Genomic DNA, 12,716 nt, shown 5'->3' on the forward strand with positions numbered 1-12,716 from the left:
AAGATATAAATGAGGGTGTTAACAAAAATAAGGATGGTAATGTTTATAAGGAAGTAGAGGACTGGAGGTTAGTAACCAGGTCCTCTCCAAAACTACAAAGGCCATTACCTAAGACAACTTAATTACCATTACATGACATTATCTAATATAATTTAATTACCACTACATTCCGGATCAATACAATAGCTATGAGCAAAACAACAATAAACATTAATAAATTGACCATTTTCTTCTTCTTGAGTCAATTTGCTCTTGGCATTCACTATTGTTCTTTAAGTACATACGTGACTCAAATTTGGCATCTTCAATTTATTTATTTCACAGTGGTGGATCAACCCATATGAAAAACACAAAACTTTTGTCGAAGGTTCTTGCAAATACACAAAAATAATTAAACAAGAAGCTTATCTAAATTACATATGTCATGATGTAAAATTAACTTTTTAAAAATAGAAATGTTGAAGATCGAAAATAAGTTGTAAAATGTTAATGCCCCTACATAAATTTATTTATATTAATCATTAGACCTCAATAAAATTTAGTTATAATTATACAACGAGTGAGATGACAAACGAGCAACAAGCTGTGGCGCTAAGTCTTTTTGTGTGGTAAAGCCAAGTCATTTGAAGACTACACATATATATCTACATGATATGACATTACTATGCATGATCCGTTGTACTCTCTTAAAAAGTTTTACCGTATCCGGAAACGTATCATCAGATGTCTCAATGGTTACTTATTAAACTTATTGTGTAGTCCATTTAGTGAAATCTATGCATTCACTCAATCATTATACATGATTTTAAGGACCAACAAACATCTACATACTTTCATTTCAATTTGAATGAAAAATTTATTCTTTTGCTACCAATATTTTTTGTGGATATTTTTTTACTTTTGTAAATACCACCATGATCACATTGGAAAAATATTTATGTTAGTAGTATATCTTTTTATTACAATAACATAAACAAGTCTGCAACCTATCTTTTGAACCAAGTCTATTAATTGATGACAAAAATTGAATACCTAAAAATGCATTTTTTTAATCAGAAACTAATAAATTTAACCATACTAAATAACCTAAAGTTTTTAGCATGTCGGTTTCAAATTTTGATGCGTCACTACTCACTAGTGAAGTAACTACATTTATTATCGGCATCTTGAGGTCTAATCAATACATATAAATATGAATTTGTCATTTATATAAACATAAATATCTTAATAGTAATAAATAAACATACATTATCATTTAATTCATCAAACCATAACAAATATTATGGACAACTCAATTTGTTAATTAAACAAATTGTTTTTCAAAATTGGATACTATGAAAAAGAAATTGAAGAAGACGTCTATTTATAAGAAAAATGTTACATACGGTATGACCTTACGAGTGATCGTCACTTATAATTGTCATCACACAATGTAAATGATTGTTCTTTTGCCTGGTATATTGATAAAGATAAGGTTTCTTTTCATATTATTACTATATACATAATAATACTACATGCAAATTCCATCAAACAATATTACATTTATGTTTTTTTTCCTTACATTTTATTTTTTCTTTTAACATTTTTCGTTTTTTATCTTTACATCTCTTTTAACAATAAAACAACACTACATTTATAGTTTTAATGAGATTGGTTGGTTTGAATCTCTTGGATAACCTTTCGTTCATGAAATGTACAACAATATTACATCCAATATGATCTACTTAACTCATTCGATGACTTGTGAATGTGGATATAAATTAAAGAGAACTCAAGTAGTCTTTGAGCAAATTGAAAATAGGATTTGCAAATGGAGATCCTTCGGATCTCTCAAACATGATTCCATCCATACGCGCTTGCACTCCATCACTAAATGTCAACCCATCCATCAGTTGCTTTAATGCCATGTCCATTCCAATTACACTGCTCCCTATTCCACTTAGGATTTCTGGTAAAGATGGTGATGACTTTGACAGCTCAACCAAACTAACCTGGACACAATTAATCATGTTTAAAAAAAAATCCGTAAGAAAAAACAAAACAAGGGCAAATTTGTAAAAAAACCAACTTGTTTATCGTGAGGTATGTTGGCCTTGTGTTTAGCAATAGCAACAGCACGTGAAAAGCCTCCAATTGCATCAACTAAACCCCGTGAAGCAGCATCATTTCCACTCCACACTCTCCCTTGAGCAATCTCCTCCATCTTATCCACCTGTAATCAATATATATATATATATATATATATATATATATATATATATATATATATATATATATATATATATATATATATATATATATATATATATAATCATCAATTACTTGTTATTAAATTATGTAACCAATTAATAAATGATTAGCTTAAATATTCTAAAATTTCATAAATTTCTCCTACATACACTCATTGATCTTGAAAATGCTGCCTTGTTACGAAATTGTTGATAAGCATTCTGAGCAGACTCTGCAAACAGTTTCTCTTCATCTGGTCTGAACATACATACGTGTGCAAAGCATTTATAATTTATAATCAATTAATAATCATAATATAAAAATAAGCATCAATTATCAAACAACAAAATGTAATTTTAATATTTTATAGAAGACAATAAATCTTCTCACCTGAATGGTCGCTGGTCAGCAGCAGTCAACTCAGAAAATCGTCCCTTTGATATTACTTCCTTGTTGAAACCGATTCTTTCATATAATTTCCCCAAATTGAACTTACCTACAACCAAAATTAATATGGTTAATAAAATAAAAAAAAAAGACATCCACAAAAATATTTAATAAAAAAAAAATAATAATAATAATCGACCTGTGACAACACCAATTGACCCGGTCAAAGTAAGGTTCTCCGAGAGTATAGTTTGCGCAGCCATGGCCATGTAATATCCTCCACTAGCTGCCACATCAACCATTGATGCAACCACAGGCTTAGATTCAGCCAATAATCTGATTTCCCTCCACATTCTAATAAAAATTTGTAAATTTTTAAATGAGTGCATATATAAATTAAAGGTTAAAAAGATTTATACTTTTCAAAGCACTTACAAGTCAGAAGCCAGAGCATCACCTCCAGGGCTATCGATTCGGATTATAACAGCTTTATACCTTTTCGACTCTGAAAAAAAAATATATACTTATTTTATTTTGTTATGCATTTGGAAAATAAAAATTAAACTATATAACATTTTGCATAATACCTCTAACAGTGCGAATCTTCTCAATGAATTGCTCAGCAATGATGCCAGAATTGGGTGAACTAAAGGGCCCACGTACACGGCTGATGCTTCCGGAAGCTCTAATTACTGCTATTTGATCTTTTCCACCTGATAACCCCAAAGTCCATTTCCTAACTCTTGAGTATTTCCTGTAGCAAGTGAAATAACCAAATTGAAATAGAAATGTTAAGTAAGGGTAGAAAGTGTAACATGTGAAAAAATATGTTGAATGTGAGGGATCTTACTTGTAATCAACAAGCGGGAGTTTTTTCTCTTCTGCAATGCCCAATTTTGTTTTTAGCATCGATGTAACCTGAAAAGGTTACACATTATATTACCACAAAATATCTGAAAACTGAAATGGTATATTTGTAAATAATTAATAGTATAAAGGAAAAAACAATAGTGAGGTCTATGTTGCACTAGAACTACCTTTGTAGTAGATGAAAGTGCAAACCAAAATCATCAATAATCAAGCTTTTTAACATTTTTGAACTCCAAAATCTAATAAATGACAAAAGTTAGGAAGTAATTTCTTGAAGAAATATGTTTTATTCCTATGTGTTCTTCTTGTGTGTATACCTCATCATCATATTTTATATCTGTTATCCATCCATCTTCTTTCAACTTCTCTATTTGGTAAACTCCTTCATTTATAAAACTTTCAATGTCTTCCTTTTTCTTTCCTGTAACACAAACAATCCAACTTGTTTAATTTAATACATCAAGATTAGGGAAACCAGTCAAACCACAAAGTAACTTCACCTTTGGCTTGAGAAATCTTATCAACCCAATTCCCATAGATATTATCTACTAATGTTGTAAGCACCTCGCGATTTTCTTCAGATATATTCTTGCGAATTAGTTGATCACCAGCACTTTTATATTTACCAATCCTCTGAACTTGTGGTTCCACACCTATTTTCTCAAGTACACCTATATATATACATTTACATACATCATTTTGGTTAAGTTCAGGGTTTAAGGGTTTAATCTGGAGCTTTTGATCAATGGAAAATGTAAACCTACCTCCAAGAAATGATGCTTGAGCAGATAAACCATACAAGGAAAAATAAGCACTTGGAGGGGCATACAGCTCTTCACAAGCACAGCCAAGGTAATACTCTTTTTCACCCCATGCAGGTGCATAAGCAACAATGAACTTTCCTGAATTACATTGTCAATGTTAGTAGACTTATCAGATTTATGGTAGTTGAAACTTTAATCAGATTCTGTATAAGATAGTGATCATAGAACAACCTGACTTCCTAAAATCCAATATGTGCCTTCGAATTTCTTCAATTTTACCCCATCCACAATTTAGGGTTTCAATGTGGAGATAAACACCGGATATGCGAGGATCATATGCTGCCTTAATTAGGTTTTCACATATTTGAGGCAGGGATAACCCTGAAGAGAAACGAGTCTTCACCTGATCAGATATCTGAAATTGGCAACAGTAGTAGAGTTTATTGTTCTTCCATGTAGATCAAAATGAGCCGAAACAGTTTCATCATTTGCTGTTATATAACAACTCAAGAGAATTTCTTTAGGAGGAATCTATAGAAATATACTGAATTTGATATTTTGACTGATCCATATAGAAAATAAACAATATATATTATATACAAACAAATGAAGTAATGAACTAGAAAAGCGGTCTTCGATGTAAGAATCACCAATCGAATAACTAAAATATAGATGCACAACCAGGATTTGATATGTGAAAAAGTAGATGAAAACAACGGACCTGGCCACGCAATTTCAAATTCAAAACACTGCCCTTGCGAACACGTTGCCATGGATAAGCAATTAGCATGCGTAGCTTCACCACGAAGCTCTTCCACGCACCTGGACTTTCAAACTCAAATTCTCCAGTAGGATACGCATCATCGCCTCTTAAACTGCCATTATTATCCAACTCAGACTTGATCTCGATTTTATCCTCCTGATTCTCTGAGGAAACATCTTCACTTTTGGTGTCAGATGAGGAATTGATAGCTCGAATGGAGACGCTCCGATGAGGTTTCAGATAATAGCGAGTTGAAGTGACATGTGGAAGGGAGAACTGAGAAGGGGAAAGGTAACGCGGCGGCCGGGATTTGGTGAGGATAACAGCGGAAATGTGGACGGTGGTGGTGAGAAGCCTAGACATCAGGTGGCGTTCTCAGAGACGGAAACAGAGGCCGAGAGAATAGATAGAAGACAGTGGGGAGCCGACGGAGGAAGCATGGATTGGAAATCCACCACGTCGTCAAATTTATTCCTAAAACTCGCTCATACGTTCTTCGATTACAAATTTACAATGTCGACCACGACCTTTACTAGGACTGAGATTTGAGTCTCGTATCCTTCGAAAATATCTATACTAATTTTTGGGAAATAACTTGTAAGGGTAAATATTTGAGAATTTGGTATTTTTTTTAAACAAAAAATACCATTAATATGTGTTGCATGCACATGTTTTACCGATATTTATTTTAACTAGAGGTTTTTTTTGTACGTTGCGTGGGACGGATAGTGTTTTTTTTTTTGTGTGACTATTAATGTGCTTCACCTTTTGATAAAGAGATGTAAATACATTGTTATTCTCTGCTTTGACTATTTCTCTCCTCTAATCACTGGATCTAAGGGCCGATTCAAACCGGGTTGGACACTTCGTTCCATTGTTCCAATAAACGATTTTGAACCATATTTGTATTTACTGATAAGCTGGTTTCTTTGTTGCGGTTTTATGTAGTGATCAATTTTGTTTTTGCCACATGTTGAGAGTAACCAAGATACACTTTCAAGTTAACGACCAGTTCTCTATAGTTTTTGATCTTAAACATGTTATGATGATAATCTTTCATTTTGGATTTAAACAACTAAACCACTAAAGATGACAATAGCATGAATTTTTTTGTGTATGCTTTGATCTTCAATTTATTGTGGTCTAATTTGTGTAACATGAGATTCTGGATTTTTTTTTCAACTAAACAACTAAAGTAGTAAACATATACTATGATCACAATAGAATGATTTCATAAAACTAAAATTCAACATAAACATCACAAATAGACCATCAAGACAATAACAATTAAAAGGATGGCTTTTACACTAATCCAACTTAGTAACCAACTCTAAATTTATGCAGAAATAATATATTTTGGTAGATTTTCCAAGAAAAATGAATGTGCAATGCTAGTAAAAAAAAAAATCCTACGGGTTTACCTCCTCATCAGCAATGACAATGAAAATATGATATGAGTCACCACTAGGGATGAGATTTAGAACCGGAAAACCGGAATATGTAGAACCGGGTCCGGTTCCGGGTTTAAAAATTGGTTTTATCCGGGTTCCGGGTAATCCGGGTTTGGGTCCATCGGGTCCGGGTAAACCGGGTCTAAAAATCGGAACCGGTTTTTGGAACCGGAACCACTTTTAGGGCCGAAACCGGTTTTTGTGAAACGTTTAAAAGATGCATATTTTATTCGTTTCAACTCCAATTGACATACGGTTTTTTCCAACATGTAGTTTAGAGTTTGTACATGATTCTAGACTATAAATTTTTCATTTTTAGTTTTATATTCATTGACTTACAGTCCTCCAAAGTCGAGATATCAAAGCTGGAAGTTTTTAGTTTTTCAGTTTTTTTGTATTCGGTGAAAGTTTTAAAACATACATATCTAATTCGTTTGAAGTCGGATTAACATGTGGTTTTTTTCAACTTCTAGTTTACAGTTTGTACATGAGTTTAGACTATAATTTTGTCATTTTTGGTTTAATATTCAATGACTTACAGTCCTTTGAATTCGGGATATCAAAACTGAAAATTTTCAACTTTTCAGCTATTTGTTTTTGTACTTTGTATTATGTGAAAATATTAACACAAGCATATCTCATTCGTTTAAAGTCGGATTGACATGCGGGTTTTTCCAGAGTGTATTTTAGAGTTTATACATGATTTTAGACTATAATTTTGTTAATTTTGGTTTCGTATTCAATGAGTTACAGTTCCCTAAAGTCGGTATATCAATATGAAAATTTTCAAAGTTCAACCCACTAAGTAGTAAGTAATTACCAAAAAATTCCGGTTTTTCCGGGTTTTCTGGTTCTAAACCAACTTTATCCGGTTCCAACCTACCCACTTTGATGTTTCCGAGTTTTCCGGTTCTAGACCCACTTTACCCGGAACCATACCCGGAACCGAACCGGAACCGGTTCCTATATACCGGTCCGGTTTCCGGTTCTATAAAATCCCGTTAACCGGTTCCGGGTTTTCCGAGTCCGGGTCCGGGTTTGGACCCACTTTCATCCCTAGTCACCACCTTCTTCAACGATTGTCATGGCTTCTTCAATGACAGGGGCAAATGATGTTTGGGTCTGTGTAAAAATAAAACAAATAAACATGTTTAATATGCACCCACAAAAGAATAAAAAATTAAATAAGTAAAGAAACGATTTCTTGACAAATGAAACATTTTTTTTAATTCTAATGAAATGAACCATTATGTTCTTTCCTATATTGCACCATACTAGACATTGCCTATTTTTAACAACTTACTTTTATATGTTTGTACTTTTCATGTGTATAATTGGATAAAATTTTCAAAATACAATTTTGTATAAAATGTTATAAAATAACCGTTTTATACTGTTAACATAAAACATAAAATGTTACACGAATGATGTGTCATTTATTAAATATTATAAAATAACATAAAACATAAAATGTTACACGAATGATGTGTCATTTATTAAATATTATAAAATGACCGTTTTATATTTACTTTTGCCTTTTTGAAATTCAAAATTTTATTGTAAAAATTATTTATTATTTTTGTTAGCAAAAAATTTCTCTAGGCATTTGTTTTTTTAATTATTTTACAGGCATGAATTTTAAATACATAAATTATACAATTAATTTTACATACAAATATTTTATATTTGTTTAATTTAATCGAAAATATAGAATGAATAAATCTGCCACAACCAACCGGTAACCATCACTGTTCATTTATCTAAATAATGGTAAAAACATTTAGGGGGTGTTTGAGATTGTATTTTGAAGTCTAAAAATAATTTTGGAAAATAAATATTTATTGACATTATGGTTTTGATAAAATTAGTTTTTTTTTTTTTTTTTTTTTTTTTTTTTTTTTTTTTTTTTTAATGTTTAAATTAGTTTTTATGATTGCAAAAACATTTTAATTGTAAAATGACAAAAAAATTCATGGAAAGAATAGAGAGAAGGAAAAGATAAGGTTAGAGTGTTCATTACAGTAATATTATCATTCTCAATTTAAAAAGCCAAATTCATTAAAAAAGATAAGATTAAAAACCTCTATCTTCAAGTATGTTAAAATGTCATTTAAAAAGCATTTAAGAGCATATCGAGCTATAATTGGACTTTTTAAAAATCTAATAAATCAATAACATATTTTGATAAAAAAAATAATAATCTAAAACACCCTTTAAACTTAAATAACGTGAAAAAGATTATCTAAAAAACACCTAATCCAATTATTTTATTAGGTGAAAAATCTTGTCGAATATTTGTGATAATCTGAAAGAACACCCTAATCATTTTTATTAGTTTTTCACATCAATTTTCTTTTTTAGTTTTTCACCTAGTTAACCCTTCCCATTCAACAAGAATTGATCAATCGCCATGATTGTGTGAATTCTACTCGATTTACAATCAGCTCCAGATATCCCATGATCTGTTCTTATGTCAACACACAGAAACCCACGAACTCCTTAATATCGAAGATTCATTCCTTCCGGCAATCTTTTCGGGGAGTACAGACAGAGGGAGAGGGGTTTGCTCTTTACGGGAGAGCATCGCCATTTACCAATAACTGAGCTAGGAAATGGGGTGTTCTTTTTCAGGATTAAACGCCCTATACGACGCCGTTAACGGAGGCGCTGATGTTTGGATCAACGACAACCGCTTCAAGATCGTCCGCCAGCTCGGCGAGGGTGGTTTTGCCTACGTCTTCCTTGTTAGGGAGGCCTTCACCGACGCTTCCGGCGGTGGCGTCTCTAAGAAGTTCAAAGACCCCTCTCACATCGCCGGTAAATACAAATCCCACAATCTGAGATTCCATTTCTAGGGTTTCAAAGTATCCGCATTGCATTCGTTGATTTCGTTATAGTTACGAATTAATTTGATCCCCAGAGGATGGAACGTATGCGATGAAGAAAGTTTTGATTCAGAATAATGATCAGCTGGAGTTGGTGAAGGAAGAGATCCGTGTATCCGCCTTGTTTAGCCACCCAAATCTGCTGCCATTGTTGGATCATGCCATTATTCCAGTAAAGGTAGCTTACTTCTATACGCAATCAGATCTATGATCATATAAAATCATCGACTTTTTTCATTCACTTTATGAAAATTTGTTGAGTGTGATCGAACAAATAAAATGTTATCCATTAACATGATTCTGTTTTGTTGGACAGGCCACACCGGAACAACCTTGGACACATGAAGCATACCTGTTGTTTCCAGTTCATCTGGATGGGACTTTGTTGGACAATTCAACAACAATGAAATCTAAAAAACAGTTTTTTTCTACATCTGATGTTCTTCATATTTTCCGACAGGTAACCAGCAACCGTTATGCATCTAGAATTCTCACTCTCTGTTTTTTGTAAATATAAAAAACTGTAATTTTTGTCCATTGCAATGCAAATACAGTACAATCTGTTCTGTCCTGTCCTGTCCTATCCTGTCAGTACAACCTGTTCTGTCCTGTCAGGGTCTAAGGGGTCTAATTGTAGGATTTGGGTTGCAGTTGTGTGCAGGACTGAAGCATTTGCATTCTCTTGACCCTCCATACGCGCATAACGATGTGAAACCAGGAAATGTCCTTTTAACACATCGTAAAGGTCAACCACCTCTCGCTGTATTGATGGATTTTGGAAGCGCGCGTCCTGCTAAAAGGCAAATCCGGTCTCGCTCAGAGGCACTGCAGTTGCAGGTAGGTAGATGTAGATAGTCTTACCTCCATCCATCCAATGCCAATGACAGATAATTATAAGATTGTTTGAATAATGTTTAGGAATGGGCATCAGAGCATGTTTCAGCACCCTTCCGAGCTCCAGAGCTATGGGATTGCCCAAGTCAAACAGACATCGATGAACGGACTGATATATGGTCACTCGGTTGCACTTTGTTTGCCATAATGTAAGTCGTGTTGTCTGTCTGTATAAAGTGTTGTCTGTCTGTATAAACTATAAAGATAAATGAATGATATGTTTAAAACAGGTATGGCGTGTCTCCATTTGAGTATGCGTTAGGGGAATCAGGAGGGAGCTTGCAATTGGCTATTATGAATGGACAGATAAAGTGGCCGAGTGTAACAGGAGGAGGAGGGGGAGTTCCAAAACCACCATATCCAGATGCTCTTCATCAGTTTGTATCATGGATGCTACAGCCTCAACCCACTGTTCGACCATTGATAGATGACATCATCATTCATGTCGACAAGTTAATCTCTAACTACTCTATTTAGACTTTTTATACTTGGATTTTTAGTTTTTGGAGTTGCCATATATTGTTATTGGTTGTTAGAACATGAATGATTAAGTTTGTGATTGTTATGGACATAAATAAATGATATGAGGTTTCTTTCTAAGTGACCCTCGTTCTGTATCATTTTCCTTTTTTTTTCTTTGGCAGCCCTTTTGGTCCATTTTTATTCAAATTGGCTGGAGAAACAATTTTATCCACTGTTCATTGAAAATATGAATCTTTATGTTCCTGTTTTGACCCTTCAACTATGGTCTTGACTTTTTTTAGTTGTAACACCTTTCATTCTCATGTTTGGTTGACTTGAATGAATGTATGTTTGAATTACAAGACCAGTTTCGCAACACCAAATAAGGTTCCTTGTCAATCACTGAATTTTTTCAGACTTCAAAGCCTTGTTGATACATTATTCGGTGTTGATTCTACAATTATTGAAATCAAATTAGTTATGCAAATTTTACGTCAAATACCTACTTTATATCATAGTATTGTTGATGTCATCACAAATGCAAAGCCTTTCTCGGAATTTCTTGAAGCCGAAAACATGCTAAAACTTCATGGATCTCATGAAGAACTCATATATACTCCTGTCGATCTGTTTTTGTCTTCCAATTCCACTATTTTTTCATCTTCCAATAGCTCTGGGATATCGAAAAATAAATGAAATAAAAATTAAAACAATAACGAAAGTGCTTCCACATTTGCTAACCATTTTCAGGCAATAATCAATCCGGATCAAATCAACAAGAGGGAATCCTTGGAAACAACCAGGCATACTACTCATAACAAATAACTTTAGGCAACCATTATATGGAACAACTGTGGATGTTTTTCCACTTCAACCAGGCCCTACCATCAGCCCGATATGCCACTACAATAGTCGGGCCAACTTGCATCACAATAACTATTACATGGATTTAGGTGCAAGCTCTCACATGACTTTCAATCAAGATAACATGCTTTCATTAGCAAAATGTAATAACTTAAAATCCATTATGGTTGGAAATGGTGCTTTACTACTAGTTAGCTTTGTTGTCCCTGACTTTTTTCTCCACTCAAACAACCGATTTCTTCTTAGAAATGTCATCGTTTCCAATAAAATGGTCAAAATTTTAGTGTCGGTTCTTAGGTTTACTACTTGATAATTCCGTTTTCATTGAATTTGATCATTCTATTTTTTTTTGCTAAGGATCTTGAAACATGTACAATTTTGTAGCGTTGTGACAGTATTGATGTCCTACATCCAGTTCTCCCATCTACTTCCCATCTAATGCCTGCTTCTTTCCATGTCACTGCCCTGGCTGATGTGTCTCTTCCTACTTGGCATTGACGACTTGGTTATCTTGGCTCCTCCGTCCTTAATTTTTTTACATTCATGTCGTTTTTATTAGTTCTACAACAAATTTCCAAATTGTCATGCTTTTCAAGTTGGAAAACACCGTCGTTTAGGTCAACTACTAAAACGTCGTTTAGGTTAACTACTAAAACATCTAGTGTTTTTGAAGTATTTTATTCTGACACATGGACTTCTCATGTTACTAGTCTAAGTGGTCATAAATATTATGTTCTTTTTTAGATGATTATTCTTTTTTTTTTTGTGGGTTTTTTCCCTTACGCGCCAAATCTGATGTGTTTCATGTTTTCCATAATTTCCGTGCCTAAGTTTTCAACCAATTTAAAGTAGATATTCAACTTTTCCAATATGACAATGGCCACGAGTTCAACAATCAACCTTTACTCACTTTCTTTCAACAACACGATATAAACGTTTGTTTTTCTTGTCTATACACGTCATATAACAAAATGAGAAAGTTGAAGGTACCATACACACAATAACATATCATAAGCACCTTCTTGTTTAAAGCCTCTCTCCCTTTGAAGTTCTGGGTGGAAGCTCTTCTTACAACAATTCACACCTTGAATCTTCTTCACACCACCACCTTATCCTTTAAAACCCAATTCGAGATCCTCTTTGGTAT

General features: G+C 33.4%; 2 protein-coding genes across 2 annotated transcripts; one reads left to right on the forward strand and one right to left on the reverse strand.

The window, feature by feature from the left end:
• Positions 1-1,654: 1,654 nt before the first annotated feature.
• Positions 1,655-5,537, reverse strand: SPPA (signal peptide peptidase). The gene is made up of 13 exons (XM_079000319.1): positions 4,972-5,537; positions 4,482-4,665; positions 4,251-4,388; positions 3,987-4,157; positions 3,804-3,907; positions 3,467-3,534; positions 3,204-3,370; positions 3,052-3,121; positions 2,816-2,970; positions 2,620-2,725; positions 2,400-2,487; positions 2,069-2,212; positions 1,655-1,991 (listed from the first exon to the last, which is right to left on the reverse strand). Exons 1-13 carry the CDS (start codon positions 5,374-5,376, stop codon positions 1,761-1,763), a joined length of 2,031 nt encoding a protein of 676 aa, XP_078856445.1. The 5' UTR covers positions 5,377-5,537; the 3' UTR covers positions 1,655-1,760.
• Positions 5,538-8,782: 3,245 nt separating this feature from the next.
• On the forward strand, positions 8,783-10,863 carry LOC145052497 (uncharacterized). The gene is made up of 6 exons (XM_079000320.1): positions 8,783-9,281; positions 9,385-9,527; positions 9,666-9,809; positions 10,001-10,186; positions 10,268-10,392; positions 10,474-10,863. Exons 1-6 carry the CDS (start codon positions 9,077-9,079, stop codon positions 10,718-10,720), a joined length of 1,050 nt encoding a protein of 349 aa, XP_078856446.1. The 5' UTR covers positions 8,783-9,076; the 3' UTR covers positions 10,721-10,863.
• Positions 10,864-12,716: the final 1,853 nt, after the last annotated feature.

The sequence above is a fragment of the Lactuca serriola genome, chromosome 5 (genome assembly GCF_051521515.1).
Source record: "Lactuca serriola cultivar US96UC23 chromosome 5, Lser_US96UC23_V15, whole genome shotgun sequence".
Lineage (NCBI taxonomy): Eukaryota > Viridiplantae > Streptophyta > Magnoliopsida > Asterales > Asteraceae > Lactuca > Lactuca serriola.